At 38.2% G+C, this 16,835-nt stretch overlaps 1 protein-coding gene across 1 annotated transcript in view; it reads left to right on the top strand.

Annotated features, from left to right (window-relative positions):
• The window catches only part of KLHL2 (kelch like family member 2), a 126,289-nt gene that overhangs the window by 9,946 nt on the left and 99,508 nt on the right, over window positions 1-16,835 (top strand). Inside the window, exons 2-3 of the mRNA XM_082838949.1 lie at window positions 1,977-2,102; window positions 16,554-16,660. Of these exons, the coding sequence (XP_082695075.1) occupies window positions 1,977-2,102; window positions 16,554-16,660 (233 nt within the window). The remainder of the gene's footprint in view (window positions 1-1,976; window positions 2,103-16,553; window positions 16,661-16,835) is intronic.

Below are 16,835 nucleotides of genomic sequence, written 5' to 3' on the forward strand. Positions count from 1 at the left end.
CAGCAGCCAAAATGATCCTTTGAAAACATAAGTTGGGTTGTGTCACTGTTCTGCAGTACCTTGCCATTTCACTCAGGGTAAAAGCTAGTGTACCCAAATTGTTTTCTGCCTCAATCTCTTTATCTGTTATATGGGGATAATAGTAATTAGCTCACTCAGGGTAAAAGCTAGTGTCCTACATGATCTGTACTCCCCCCCTCCGGCCCTGCTCTCATGTCCTGGAACACAGGAGGTGCATACTGGCCTTTGCTCTAGTTATTCCTTCTGTCTGGGCCTTCTCCCCACTCCTGGTCCTCATTCTAATCTCAGTTCTCAATTTGGCCTGCCCTGATCACCCTGTTTAATACTGCAAGTTCCATCAGTCCATCACCATCACCCCCATACTCCTCACTCTCTTTACCCGGCCCTCTTTCTTTGTTCCGTAGTTCTTAACTTCTAACGTGCCACTTACTCTACTGGTCTGTTGTGTGCATTGTCGATGCCCTCCACCCCCGCCCGCCCCCCGACTCCAAGCTCCCTGAGGACAGGGATTTTTATTTTGTTTATTGATATATTCCTTGTGCCTAAAATAGTGCTTGGTACATAGTTGGCACTCAAAAACTATTTGCTGAATTAATAAAATAATATTTAAAGAATGAATTATTCTTTCAGAAATAGGTCAGGAAAGGAAGAGGTGTGAAAAGAAATGGTGCAGTAAATAATGATGTTTGCCTTTTGTTCTTTGTGTGATGTATATACAAGTATGATTTTTTTAGGCTTTATTTGGTATCCTAATTTATTAAACTTTAATAGCTTTATTAAGGTATAATTTACATACCATAAAATTCACCCATTATAATTGTGATCGTAGTAAATTTCTAGAGTTGTGCAACCATCTCCTCAAAAAGTTCCTTTTGTCCGTCCATATGCAGTTAACCCTCCCTACAATGGCACCCTGATTTCATTTGTTAATTTTTTCACTCCCAGATTTCGAAAGAATAATTTATACAGCAATACTAACATAGCTTTGTACTCTTAAAAATTACACATTTAAATATATTAACTATCCATTGCTTAATGTAGGAAATGGTATTGAACATTAGTGAAAAGAATGGCCTTGAGGGTCAGACTAGCTGCACTCTTATCAGCTCTACCATTTACCCAGATTGTTTTCTGCCTCAATCTCTTTATCTTTATATGGGGATAATAATAGTAATTAGCTCACAGAGTTGTTGTGAGGATTAAACAAACAATGAAAGAAAATTTAGTACAGTGTCTGCCTTAAAGTTAATACTCTGGGCTTCCCTGGTGGCGCAGTGGTTGGGAGTCCGCCTGCCGATGCAGGGGACGCGGGTTCGTGCCCCGGTCTGGGAGGATCCCTCATGCCGCGGAGCGGCTGGGCCCGTTGAGCCATGGCCGCTGAGCCTGCGCGTCCGGAGCCTGTGCTCCGCAATGGGAGAGGCCACAACGGTGAGAGGCCCACATACCACACACACAAAAAAAAAGTTAATACTCAGTAAACAGTTAAAGTAGGTCCAAAGTATATGGGGTGAATAACCTTGCAGGTAGAAAACAAAATTCAAATCAGATTCTAAGCTTCTGAAGTGTGTGTAAAATACGACCCAGTTCCTGTCTTGGTTTGTAAATAGGCCCACTGCAGAATGTAAAAGCAGGTTAATTTCCAACAGAGAAAATCATTTCTCAGCATTTCTTCTGAAGGTATCTGCTAAACCATGTTTACTGAATTTTCTGTGCCCATCTTTGAGAGAGCTCTGAAACCAGGGAGGTAATTATCTACTTTTTTGTTAAAACCACAGTGACCATCAGAAAGTGTTCTGAACTGTGTTTTAGTCTTGGGTTGAAAAATGCTGTGAGACTTCCTCTAAATGAGTGGGGGAGAAGGGCATTCATTGTATCTCTTGTAGCCTGATAAGTCTGAACTAAGCTATCTTTAATAAGATCTTTTTCTGTGTTTTGTTATTTTCTTTTATGTACAGATGCACAAAGCAGGGTCATCAGAAGCCTCTCGATTCAAAAGATGATAATACCGAAAAACACTGCCCGGTGACAGTGAATCCTTGGCATATGAAGAAAGCTTTTAAAGTCATGAATGAATTAAGAAGGTATTATTACATTAACATACCTTTATTTTTCACTATAAAGTGAATATATTCCCCACCCCTCATTTTTGCTTTGTTTGATACAGAGAACATTTAAAGCTTTTTCTGCAAGTTTTTTAAAGGAAGGAAGAAAGCAAAAAGTTTATCAGAAGTGTGAATGGTATAAGGCTGCACTGTCCAATATGGTAGCCACTAGCCACATGTGGCTAGTCTGAATTGAGGTGCTCTGTAAGTGGAAAATAATGGATTTTCAAGACTAACAACCAAAAAAAAAGTAAAATATTTATTAATAAGTTTTAAAAATAATACATTTTGAAATATCAATTCTAATATTGGATATTTTGGGTTAAATAGAATTTTACTTAATTCTATTAAATTAATTTCACTTGTTTTTATTTTTAAATGGCATTACTAGAGAATTCTGACTTACATTATATTTCTATTGGACTGGCTGGTCTAGGGTTTCTAACTTATCCTTGCAAAGCATATGAAAACTTTTATTAAAATTTTTTTTATTGAATAGTTAATTTATAACATCATATTAGTTCCAGGTGTACAACATAGAGACTCAACATTTTTATAGATTATACTCCACTTAAAGTCACCACAAAATAATGTGTATATATCCTTGTGGCCTATCCATTTTATACATGGTAGTTTGTACCTCTCAGTCAAATCCACTACCCCCATCCTGCCTCTCCCATTCTTCTCCCCACTGGTAACCACCTGTGAGTCTGTTTCTGTTTTGCTATATTCACTAGTTTGTTTTCTTTTTTAGATTCCACATATGAGTTATAACATAGAATATTTTTCTTTCTCTGACTTATTTCATTTAGCATAATACCCTCTAGACCCATCCATGTTGTTGCCAATGGCAGAATCTATTTCTTTTTTATGGCTGAGTAGTATTCCATTGTGTGTATATACCACATCTTCTTTATTTATTCAACTGTTGATGGACACTTAGGTTGCTTCTGCATCTTGGCTATTGTAAATAATGCTGCTCTGTACATTCAGATGCGTGTATCTTTTCGAATTAGTGTTTTCATTTTCTTCAGATGTATACCAGGATTAGAATTGCTGGTAGTTCTATTTTCAGTTTTTTGAGAAACCTCCATAATGTTTTCTGTAGTGGCTGTACCAAGTTATATTCCCACCAACAGTGTAAGAGTGTTTCCTTTTCTCCACATCTTTGTCAACATTTGTTATTTGTAGGTTTTTTGATGATAGCCATTCTGACAGGTGTGAGGTGATATCTCATTGTGGTTTTGATTTGCTTTTCTATGAAAATTACAGATGTTGAGCATCTTTTCATGTGTCTGGCCATTTGTATGTCTTCTTTGGAAAATGTCTGTTCAGGTCTTCTGCCCATTTTTTAATCAGATTGTGTTTTTGATATTGAATTGTATGAACTGTTTGTGTATTTTGGATATTAACAGCTTATCAGGCGTATCATTTGCAAATATTTTCTCCCATTTAGTAGGTTGTCTTATCATTTTGTCAATGATTTCCTTTGCTATGCAAAAGCTTTTAAGTATAATTAGATCCCATTTGTTTATTTTTGCTTTTGTTTGTTTTGCCTTAGGAGACAGACAAAAAAAATATTGCTATGATTTGTGTCAAAGAGTGTTCTGCCTATGTTTTTTTTCTAGGTGCTTTATGGTTTCAGGTCTCTATTTAGGTCTTTAATCCATTTTGAGTTTATTGTTGTATATGGTTTGAGAAAATGTTCTACTTTCATTCTTAACATGTAGCTGTTCAGTTTTCCCAGCACCACTTGTTGAAGAGACTGTCTTTTCTCCATTGTATATTCCTGCCTTCTTTGTTGTACATTAATTGACCATAGATGGGCAATTCTTTATTCTGTTCCACTGATCTATGTTTCTGTTTTTGTGCCAATACCATGCTGCCTTGATTATGGTACTTTTTAGTCAGGGAGTGTGATACCTCCAGCTTTGTTCTTTTTTTCTCAAGACTGCTTTGGCTGTGCAGGGTCTTTTGTGGTTCCATATAAATTTTAGGATTATTTGTTCTAGTTCTGTGAAAAATGTCATGAGTATTTTGATAGAGATTGCATTAAATTTATAGATTGCTTTGGGTAGTGTGGACATTTTAACAATATTAATTCTTCTAATCTATGTACATGGGCTATCTTTTCATTTCTTTGTATCATCTTCTTTTCCTTCATCAATATTTTATATTTTCAGAATGTAGGTCTTTCACCTCCTTGGTTAAGTTTATTCTTAGGTATTTTATTTTTTTTGGTGGATTTTGAATGGGATTGTTTTCTTACTTTCTCTGATAGTTCATTATTAGTATATAAAAAAGCAACAGACTTCCATATATTAATTTTGTCTCCTGCAAATTTACTAAATTCATTTGTTTAATATTTTATTGGTGGAGACTGTTAGGGTTTTCTATATATAGTATCATGTCATCTGCAAGTAGTAACAGTTTTACTTCTTCCCTTCCAATTTAGATTCCTTTTATTTCTCTATCTTTTCTGATTGCTGTGGCTAGGACTTCCAATACTATGTTAAATAGAAGTGGCAAGAGTGAGCATCCTTGTCTTGTTCCCGATTTTAGAAGAAAAGCTTTCAGCTTTAATCGTTAAGTATTACGTTTGCTAACGGTTTATCATAAATGGCCTTAATTATGTTGAGATATGTTTCCTCTGTACCCACTTTGGTGAGAGTTTTTATCATGAATGGATGTTGAATTTTGTTGAATACTTTTTTTGAGGTGATAATGTGATTTTTATCCTTCCTTTTGTTAATGTGGTATATCACATTGATTTATGGGTGTTGGACCATCCTTGCATCCCTAAAATAAATTCCACTTGATCGTGGTATGTGATCCTATTTATATATTGTTGAATTCGGCTTGGTAATATTTTGTTGAGGATTTTTGCATCTGTATTCATCAGATATATTGGCCTGTAATTTTCTTTTTTTGTAATATCTTTTTCTGATTTTGGTATCAGGGTAATTAATGGTGGCCTTGTAGAATGAATTTGGGAGTGTTCAATCCTCTTTAATTTTTTGGAATAGTTTGAGAAAGATAGGTATTAGCTCTTCTTTATATGTTTGGTAGAACTACCCTGTGAAGCCAGCCTGTCCTGGACTTTTGTTTGCTGAGAGGTTTTTTTTATTACAAATTTAATTTCATTACTAGTGATTGGTCTGTTCAAATTGTCTCATTTTTCTTGATTCAGTCTTGACAGTTTGTATGTTTCTGGAAATTTGTCCGTTTCTACTAGGTTGTCTAATTTGTTAGCATATAACTGTTTGTAGTATTCTCTTATGATTTTTTTGAATCTCTGTGGTATAGGTTGTTATTTCTCCTCTTTCAGTTTTTATTTTATTTGAGTCCTCTCTTCTTGCTGGTGAGCCTGGCTGAAAGTTTTATTAATTTTGTTTATCTTTTAAAAAAGCTCTTGGTTTCATTGTTTTTTGTTTGCTTTTTTTTTGGTTTGTTTAGTCTCTGTTTTACTTATTTTCCCTTTGATCTTTATTATTTCCTCCCTTCTGATGACTTTGGGCTTTGTTAGTTCTTTTTTTTTTAATTCCTTTAGATGTAGATTAGGTTGTTTGAGATTTTTCTTTTTTCTTGAGGAAGGCCTGTATCACTATAAACTTCCCTCTTAAAACTGCTTTTGCTGCATTCCATAGATTTTGGAAAGTTGTGTTTTCATTTTCATTTGTCTTGAGGTATTTTCTGATTTTCTCTTTGATTTCTTTATTGACCCATTGGTTTTTTTAGTAGCATGTTTAGTCTCCATGTGTTTGTGCTTTTTGCATTCTTCTTTTTGTATTTGATTTCTTGTTTCACACTGTTGTGGTTGGAAAAAATGCTTGATATAATTTGTGTCCTCTCAAATTTGTTGAGACTTGTCTGTGGCTTAGCATGTGATCTATCCTGGAGAACATTCCATGTGTACTTGAAAAGAAAGTACATTCTGCTGTTTTGGATGGAATGTCTTGTCTTGTAGATATCTTTTAAGTCCAGCTGATCCAATGTGGTATTTAAGACACTGTTTCCTTATTGATTTTTATCTGGATGATCTGTCCATTGATGTCAGTGGGGTGTTAATGTCCCCTCCTATTATTGTATTATTGTCAACATGTCCCTTTATGTCTGTTAATATTTGCTTTATATATTTAGGTGCGCCTGTATTAGGTGCATATATGTTAATGAGTGTTACATCCTCTTCTTGTATTGATCTCTTTATGTATAATGTCCTTCTTTGTCTTTTGTTATAGACTTTGTTTTAAAGTCTGCTTTGTCTGATATGAGTATTTCTACTCCTGCTTTCTTTTCATTTCCATTTGCATGAAATATAAGAAAACTTTTAGACAGGGAAAAATGTAAATCTCTCTTTGGTGGTGGTGGTGGTAGTGTTAGTAATTTGGGGGAGTAGTGACCTGCCCATTGCTAAGTAATTCTCAAATATGTTAAGAGTCACTGCGGTGAAAGAGTGACTTTAAAAGTTGATTGAAAAACGAGTAGCTTTTTTTTAATTAAAAGACTAATGTATGTATTAACAGGCTTGGTTTTATTTTCTTAGCATTTTGTGAAAGACATATATTTTCCCGTCATTCCCTTTGTGAAAGTACATATATTTAAAAGCTTGGGCTAAGAAGGGAGTGACTTAAACTTTCCTTTAATCTCTCTATGCTATATCTTCCTGAAAGCTCATCCTTTTTTTTTTGTTCCATCATTTGTTTGTTTCTTCTTTAATTAAAGATTCAGTAAATATTCATCTGCTGGGTGCTGGAGATACAATGGTAAGCAAAACAGACATAGCTGCTGCCCTCATGGGGCTTATGATTGACTGCAGGAAGCAGGCGTTAATCAAAGAATCACACAAATAATTTACTGTAAATTTTAATGGCAGTAACTGCTACAGGGAGGGCTATGAAGTTAGATAACAGTGGTCAGGGAAAGCTTCCCTGAGAAGATAAGAATAATTGTGCTGAGATCGAAAGGAAAAGAGAAGTAAGGAAATGAAGTCAGGCATAGGGAATGGCAGTGTTCAAGTCTTGTGGTGGGAGTGAGCTAGCCTCCTGGAGGAGCTGAGGGGTAGCTGGAGTGCAGATGGCTGGGGGGTCATGGCAAGAGAGGAGGCTGAGTGAGTAGGTGAGGGCCAGCATTCTTAGAGCCTTCTGCATTTTGGTCTTTATCAGGAGTTGCCGTGGGAGAAGCCATTGGAGAGTTTTAAGCAGGGATGTGACATGATCAGATCAGATTTGTATTTTGAAAAGAACACACTGGCTGCTGGGTGGAGAGTGGATTGGAGAGAGAGAGATAAGAGAAAATTAAACTAAATAATGGATATTAGATTTATTTCCTAGTGCTGCTCTGACATCAGTTTCAGTAAGTAGGTTTTCATTTAGTTTTGGGGAGAAAATATAGCTGGGATAATCCAGCAGGTCTGCCCATGCTGTTTCAGTTAATCTCGTTGCAAAAGTAGTTATTAGAATGTAAAATGCAGTCGTTATTAAGTGATACTGAAGGAAAAGTAAGAAAAATAGTCTGGTTATTTTGAGACATTTTCTTTTTCTTTGAAAAATCTAGAAAGGCTGACTTTTAATAGGTCTATTCATGTTACTTTTCCCCCCACTCCCATGAGGCTGGTAGCCAGACCTTCCACTGATGTGTGAGTGGGCCCCTGTTGATGAAGGTCTCAGTCAGTAAACTACAGGGAGGGCCACACCTAGCTCTCCTTCCTGAGGTGAATGACCCTAGTTTTTGGACAAACTCTTTGGCCTTGGGCCAGTTGTTTTACTTTTTTGAGACTTAACTATAAAATGAGGGGAGTGGATGGAATGCAGTCTAAGGTTCATTGCTGCCCTGACGTTCTTTTGGCCTGTGAGGTTTTTTCCTGCTTCCCTGCATGTGGTGCACCTTGTCTCATCCTGGGATTACTTAGCTGTAGCCGTCATTCAGCTGTTTGTACCATTTTGGGGGTGAACTGTATGGCTGTGGAACAGTATGTTTTTGATCTTTGTGTTGCACCATTTCAGTAGCTAGCATGTAACCAGGCTAATAGTTGATGTTGATTTTCAGAATGAAGAATGACCTTTGAATAGCTGAGTCTTGGCTGCCACATCCACAACAAGGATTGTTTTAATGAAGTCAACGACTGCTAGTGTTTTAAAAAATGAACTCTCTTTGAGGCTCATCAGCACTTTTTTTTTTAATGTCCTTCCCTTTTCTCTTACCCCTTATTGCCAATTTTATGTAATTCTGTTTTTTTTTTTTTTCTTTGCGGTACGTGGGCCTCTCACTGTTGTGGCCTCTCGCGTTGTGGAGCACAGGCTCCGGACGCGCAGGCTCAGCGGCCATGGCTCACGGGCCCAGCCGCTCCGCAGCATGTGGGATCTTCCCGGACCGGGGCACGAACCCGTGTCCCCTGCATCGGCAGGTGGACTCTCAACCACTGCGCCACCAGGGAAGCCCTGTAATTCTGTTTTTTTAAAAATAAATTTATTTATTTATTTTTGGCTGTGTTGGGTCTTCGTTGTTGTGCGCAGACTTTTCTCTCATTGCAGTTAGTGGGGGCTACTCTTTGTTGCAGTGCGTGGGCTTCTCATTGCAGTGGCTTCTCTTGTTGCGGAGCACGGGCTCTAGGAGTGTGGGCTCCGTAGTTGTGGCTTGCGGGTTCTAGAGCGCAAGCTCGGTAGTTTTGGCACATGGGCTCAGTTGCTCCGTGGCATGTGGAATCTTCCCGGACCAGGGATTGAACCCGTGTCTCCTGCATTGGCAGGCAGATTCCTAACCACTGCACCACCAGACAAGTCCCAGTAATTCTTAAAACAAACAAACAAACAAACAAAATCTCTGAAGAAACCTACTCCTTGTACAGCTGAAAATCTTTTGTTATTTCCTGTCATTGTGTCAACTTCCTGCTGCCAGAAATAGGTAGCTGAGAGTGGCTTCCTGACTTCTGGGAAGGGAGAACTTCCTTGTTCTCTCCATTCTGCTCTTGGGCTGTCACCTCTAATAGGTAGAATATCAGCTGTACCCTAGAGAGTGTTGTTATTAACCTTTGGCTAATGAAAGAGAAATTTTAGAAGTAAAAGTCACTTTTCTTTCAATTATACTTGGTGTAAGGTATGGTTATGGGAATAGGAGGGCAGGAGTTTTGTAAAGTTTAAGTTATAGAATTTTTTTTAATATAAATTTTATTTATTTATTTATTTATTTTTGGCTGCGTTGGGTCTTCGTTGCTGTGCACGGGCTTTCTCTAGTTGTGGCGAGCGGGGGCTACTCTTCGTTGCAGTGAGCGGGCTTCTCATTGCGGTGGCTTCTCTTGTTACAGAGCACGGGCTCTAGGCATGCACGCTTCAGTAGTTGTGGCTTGCGGGCTTTAGAGTGCAGGCTCAGTAGTTGTGGCGCACGGGCTTAGTTGTTCCTCAGCTTGTGGGATCTTCCCAGACCAGGGCTCAAACCCATTTCCCCTGCATTGGCAGGCAGATTCTTAACCACTGTGCTGCCAGGGAAGCCCCAAGTTATAGAATTATAACTTAAGTTTAACTTAAGAATTATAATTTAAATTTATAAAAATGGAATGTTACATTTTCTTTAAACTAGTTTTTCATTTCTTTCAGACAGGAGGCCCAGATATAGCTCTATGACCCAGTCCAATACGAGTTTGAATAACTTGCAATTATTGGTTTTAAAAACCCTGTGGTCACTTCTAAACAGTGTAGTCAGCAAGTATTTGTAAGTACCTGGTTCTCCTTTGAAGTCAGCTAGCACGCCCAGAGGCTGTGTGGGAGCCAGAGCCAGTGTCTGACGTGGCCCCTGCCTTTCGAGTGACCTGATTGTGCAGGAGATGTAGAGAAGAGGATGAGGTGGTGGAATATCGTGTGCAAAATGTGGGTCCTGAAAAGGATTCTCACAAGAGAAAGTCACAGAGGTGGTTTCGGTTGGGCCTGATAGGGATGCAGTAGGATTCATAAAAAGGACTGGAGAGGAAAGGCAGTTCCTGATCTGGATAATTGCACAAGTTAGGGATGGGCTAAATGTAACCTGTTTGGTAAAGTGAATCAAGAAGAGTTCATGCTGGGGAGTCTGTGGAAAAGGTCAGAATTATGGCAGGCTTAAACAATGTGATTCATTGGGATTTAATTCCAAGGACAGTGGGAATCAGTGAAGGTTTTTGAGAAAGGGTATAGCATCATAAGACTAATGATGTCGAGAAACAGCCTGGCAGCATAGTGAAAGGCGAGTCTTGTACAGCAACACATCTCTGGTGGGGAATTCAGCTCTGTACATTTCCTAGGTATGGCTTGGCAGGAGGAGGAGTTTTTCAAAGCACTAACACACTGACATTTTCAAAATCAAAGCAATAGACCTTTACAGAGTGCTTACTCTATGCAACACACTGTATTGGGCCTGTGGAGCAGACAGAGAAGCAGGCTGTACCCCGGACACACATTTGCTTGAGGACATTACACCATGAGCTTTTTGAGATGACCCAAAAAGGAGCTGTCAGATTTAATGTTTTGTGTTTAAAATAAATTTAAAAAAAAAAGTCTGTTTTCTAGGATATGGGATAAGACTGGACTTGAGTTTTAAAAGTTCCAATGAGCATTAGTGGGGGGCCAACCTATTATTTGTTTAGAAGAAATCTAATATTGATCCTTAAGTTGCATTTAGGAGTTGAAACTTTTTAGCAAGGATAAGTCTTATGAAGCAGTTTGAATGTTTGCCTATATATCACATAGAAGCCATAAACATTTAGTTGTTCAGTTACAATAGCATTTCTTACATTCCAGAAGATAATTTAAACAGAAGATCCTGGATCCCTCTCTTAAGGGAATGCTTATTGTATTTTTCCCCCAGGACTTTTAACCCTTGTGGACCCAGATCATTACTAGGATTATATCTGTTGTGCATCTATGAAAACTTGGAGTTTGTGGCTCTTCTTTGGTTGTTTGTACTTTGTTGCTTAGGTAGCAAGTGAATTAAACAACAAACTGAAGTGAGACTACCTTTTCATAGCTTTATATTACTGTTATTGAAAGAGATTTAGGAAATTACACAGGGTGTGAATTTTTTTTATCACTATATATATTTCTGTAGTAAAACGTTGTCAGTTTCTTTTGTTTTTATATTGTACTAAAGTAGAATATAAAACATTCCTTGAAGGACAGAGCAGTTGGGAAGGGTCCCTAAATCAAGCAAACTTGTTTATTTAAGAAAGTTTAAGAGACATTTTGAAGCTAATGTTCTCAATTTAACTGGTAATCTTCTACAGTGTATCTTAAGTACTTGTGATAGATTTCTTATTAGGTGGTGTTTGTTGAGCATGGATAAAACCATTAAACATTTCAAAGATGTGAAGAATGGATGGTAGTGAATGAATTTGCTTCTGTTTTGTCTTCTCTTTCCTGGTGTGGGGTGCTGTGCTCCCTCAGGGTTTGCCTTCAGCATCCCCTCCTAAGTCAGAAAATCGGAAGATGCTACCTTGGCTGTTTTTCTTTTAAATTATTATAGCTAAGAGTATCTAGCTCATGTTTTGTTTCACCAAGTTTTTTTAAAAAGTAGCTTTTAATAAGGAAGTTTTCTTTGTACATATTCTCCATTTTCTACATGTAGTCGAGCTTTTATCACACATGTTCAGAAACTCACTCCTGCCATTTCTGTTTCCCCTCTCTGAAATCCTCATCTCTCCATTTTGCCTCCTCCCCATCATCTTTTCCCTGTCACTCATATCTTCTTTCACTTTATTTCTAATTATTCTTTTCGCCTCCTCTCAACTGTGACCAAGTATTCTTAAAAGTCCTCAAATCTGGAGTTGTTACCTTCCCTTCTCGACAAATACTCAGTAATGTGCTTCCCCCCCACATCTTCCTGTGGCTTGGTTTTGTCACTTTTCCCTGTCATTCTGTTCTCTTGATTCTATGTGAGATTCTCTATTCTGAGATCCTTTTCTAGTTTAAGGCAGTTTCTAAATCACTGACTGTAGTAGGTTTTCATACGAGTTTCCAAGTTGACTGTCATCCTTTCCTGCTTCCTGTTAGAAAATCTCAGCAGGTGCAAATCTGTTGAAGGGGCTGTGCTGTTTTTCAGGGCTCTAATTGTGGTGGTGAACCTTAGTAAGCCCAACAGCTAGGTTTTCCCTGTGCTTCACTGCCACAGAAATTCAAATTCAAACCATCATTGTTTTAAGATGAAGAAGGTGATGGTGGTGACACTTGTTATGGAGTTGTGTTGCTCTTCAAGATTATTGACATTTTAGCTAGGTTGCATCTCTCTTGTCTGTAAATGACACTATCAATTTTTGGAGGTTTGGTTAAATATAACTGATTTAAGTCAGTGATCAGGAAGCCTTTCACCTTTAAAACAGCTTGCTTTCATTCCCCACCTCCCTACTTTCTGAGCAGCCAGAACCTGATGAAGTAGCTGATCAGCAGCTCCGCATCTGGCTCATCCTGTGCTTCCTCACTAGCTTTTAACTTTCTTGGCTTCTGACCTCTTGCCTAACTTCTTTTTCTGTCTTGCTCTTGTTTCTTTATCCTAACACTTATGCTGCTCCAAAGATGCCTTTGGGCACATTCCGAGGCTGTGGCTTGTGTTTGCTCTGTGGAGTCTGGCTAAAGCTCATCTCAGCAGCCTAGCACCTCGGCGGTTATTCTGATTCTGCTCCATGTGGCAGGAGGTGCCTCCAGATCTCACACAGCCTGGCACCTGAGGAAGAAAGGTGGACAGATGCTATCGATGTAATCTCTCCACCACCCCCACTTCCAGTAGAAAGTCAATTCTTGTATTGTGAAACTACCAATTATTTTAGATATCTCAGAGCCTAATGGCACATTTTACTTTAAGAAGATACACATTAGTCCCCCCTTATCCAAGGTTTTAGTTACTGTAGTCAACCACACTCTGAAAATATTAAATGGAAAATTCCAGAAATAAACAATTCATAAGTTTTAAATTGAGTACTGTTCTGAGTAGTGTGATGAAATCTCACTGTCCTGCTCCATTCTGCTTGGGACATGAATCATCCCTCTGTCCAGTGTGTCCCGGCCGTTAGCCCTCTTGGTTATCAGGTTGACTGTTGCAGTATCACAGTGCTTGTGTTCAAGTGACCATTATTTTAACTCATAATGGCCCCAAAGCACAGGAGAAGTGATGCTGGCAATTCAGATGTGCCAAAGATATGCTGTAAAGTACTTCCTTTAAGTGAAAGGAGTGAATGTTCTTGACTTAGTAAGAAAAGAAAAAAAATCATATGCTGAGGTTGCTAAAGATCTGTGGTAAGAAGGAATCTTCTGTGAAATAGTGAAAAATGAAAAAAATTTATGCTAGTTTTGCTTTTGCACCTCAAACTATGAAAGTTACAGCCACAGGGCATGATAATTGCTTAGTTAAGATAGAGAAGGCATTAAATTTGTTTAGTAAGATATTTCGAGAGAGAGGTTACATTCACATAACTTTTATTACAGTATAGTTATTATTGTTATATTTTATTACTAGTTACTGTTAATCTCTTACTGTGCCTAATTTATAAATTGAACTTTATCATGGGTATGTATGTGTAGGAAATAACATGGTACATATAGGTTTCGGTACTATCTGTGGTTTTAGGGATCCACTGGAGGTCTTGGAATGTATCCACCATGATTAAGGGAGGCTTCTGTATATACAGCAGTGATAGGGTTTTCTAGTCTTAGGAATCCATTCCTTTGATATCAGAAAACCAAAGGGTGTCTAGATGTATTTGGGTATGATTCATTTTCAAAGCAATTTTTTTCTTGAGAAGGACCGATTTTCATGATGTTTCACTTGGGAGATGAGTGTCTATCTTTTTTTCTGTGTCATTTGAGTTTTACATAAGGCCTGTGTAACTCCTGTTATTCTCCAGACTTGAGCTTAGAAGCAGTTTTCTTTCCAAAGCTTTCCTGTGTGTTTGGGCTTGACCTGTCTCCTGTGTACTCAAACACCCCACACTTGCCCTAATAGCTATCAATTCATTTTGTAAGTACCTGTCACCTTGTCTCTTTCCCCAGCTCCACTGTTAACTCCTTGCTATCACGGACATTGTCTTGTTTACTGTGGTAAACTGACATAGTCCTTGGTGCCCAGTATGCACTTCAGATATTCGATGAATGAGTGAATAAATTCAGATTTTGCTAAGTAGCAACTTTATTTATACCATTATTCTGAAAGACTTTTCCTTCTATAGTCCATTCCCTCATTAGATTTCACATAATAGGAATATAAACTCACCATGTAGACTTTGGGTATGGGCTGCTAAAACAAGTTTCTGTTACTTTTATTGCCGGATTTTATTTGTAGCCCTCCTCACCTAAAGTCACTCAACTTCTTGTGAGCATGCACACTTGGAATGAAGAGGTAAGGGCCAGAGTCAACAGACACACACACTGGCTGAATGATAAGAAGGTTGGTCAAATCTCTCTAGTCTGTGAGTGCTGTTTTAAAAACATGTTATTGCTAGAGACAGAAAGATAAAAAATTGAACACTAAAACTAAGCATGTCCTTGATCTATAATGTGGCATTAGGCTCTACGTGACCTAACCCAGGGTGTGGCTGCATACTGGTTTGGCAGTGTTTTTACTCTATTAGTTAACTAACATCAGCTAATAAGCCAGGAAGGCCAAGATAATTATGTGATAGCCAGCGGGTGTTATGCTAGAAGGTTTGGATCAATGAGTAATTATAATTGAAGTTGAATGTAATCAATTATGTGATTTGGAGGCATTCAAGTGTAATTCCACTTATGTTCCATCTTGAAACCAGAGCACTAGGAAGGATTATTGACAAAAGGAAAATAGACATAAAGATGCACTTGACTCACGTTTGAGCTGTGTCCAGATGACCTGGTCACCGTAGGAAACCTGGATGGCCCTGCTGACCCCAGCATCCCTCTTCTCCTTCTTGCCCATGCTTCTTGTGCCACACACCCCGTTGTGCTTTGCTGCTTCATGTCTCTGTCCGGCAGCATCTGCTGTTCTCTCTGTGTGGGGTTCTCTTGTCCTTCTCCATCCAGCTAACACTTACTTGTGTTTAGAACTCGGCTAAGGGCAGTAGCTGCAGGACACCTTTTCTGACCCCTAGTCTGATTTAGATGCTCCCCTGTTCCCCTAGCATCTTCACTCTGGCGCTTTCCACTTTGTCCTGTAATCTTTGCATTGTCAGTCCTTTCTGCTAGTCTCCTTAATGGCAGAGATAATCTTGCAGGACTTTGTTGAATTTGATTTTTTCTAACTATTCTTGTAGTGGTAGTGCTAAAAACCCACTAAAACCGGCTCTTTTATAAACTATATATAGAACTTTAAAAAATAGCTTCTAGTATACAGTATGTCAAATAATAATTGGGTGTTGTTTCTTTCTTTATATTCCGTGTTTTATTCAAGCTTTAACAAGTCTTAAAACCACATAGCTTTAGATGGTTTTGTGAGCCAGACTCCATAGATTTGAATCCGGGCATTGCCACTAGTGGTGACTTCAGGCTTCTTATTCATCTTTTCCTTGGTTTCCCCAGCTATACATTTTAAGGGTAAAAATCACAATAACATGGATCCCATAAGGTTTTGGTAGGGTCTAAGTGAAGTAATACATGCGGGTGGAGCTCCTGTATAACACCTTCCTGAAAACACCACTGACTTCCCCCTGCTTAACTTGTGAACCCCTGGAATTCATAGAATTGCAGAGTGATTTTATCTGCGCAGAGCAGACTGTAGACTTTGTCAGTTTTCCACACTGATCTGGAGGAAATACAGCTGAGTGATGGCCACCTCTTGAGTCTAACACGTGACCTGCCTGATGTCTCATATGGCATCGTGACCTGTGCTTCAACTTGCAGGGCACAGCATTAAAATTACATTAATTTTATGTGTGATAATATTTTCTGACCTTGAAGAATGAGATATTTTGCATTGGGAAAATGTTCTGATTAAGTTAGACTTCAAATGCTTAAACACCTTTCAAGCAGCAGGTGTAGTTGAATGTAATTTTACCTTTGCTTGATGACCCAGGACATTTTCTGTGTCTGTATAGTTTTGATACTTTGACCCAATTTAGTTTTCTCCATGTGTTTTATTTTGTCTTTATCTTCGTGTCATACCACCATCTGCCACTTCTGCTGATGCAGTTCTTAATGCAAACAGCCTCCCATTTTACACCCCATTAATGGTTTGCTGCCAGTAATTTATATTAGGTGGAGAAATCAGTAATCAAGTTTGGAAAGATTTCTCTATTAAACAAAGGCAAGATTCTGAGTGAGGGCCAAGGCATGTTGGCCTATGTCATGACTGTTTTCTATGTTCTTCATGTTTGGGTATCCTGTTTTTAAGGATGGAAATTTTTAGTTAGTTTTAACTTCAGAAACTTGGGCTTTTACTATAAAATTTTTGCATAGGGTGTTCAATACACTTACTCTTGTTATTAAAATTATTCTCTCCCTGTTTTGTTAACAGTCAGAATTTGCTATGTGATGTCACGATTGTGGCTGAAGACATGGAAATCTCTGCTCACAGAGTGGTGCTGGCCGCCTGTAGTCCTTACTTTCACGCCATGTTTACAGGTATGAAATGTTTTAGTTATGGATGTTTATAAAATGTATACAGATCTGGGCTTTTCTTTCCATATTTTCTTTCCTTATTAACATTTTATTGTTATGAAGTTAAGCATTGTAATAGAAGAAAATGCTCTTGCTTTGTTTTAAATAACTCCTCATCTTTGTTTTTCATTCTTGTAAT

The sequence above is a fragment of the Leucopleurus acutus genome (assembly GCF_964270905.1).
Source record: "Leucopleurus acutus genome assembly, chromosome: 4".
NCBI classification, from domain to species: domain Eukaryota; kingdom Metazoa; phylum Chordata; class Mammalia; order Artiodactyla; family Delphinidae; genus Leucopleurus; species Leucopleurus acutus.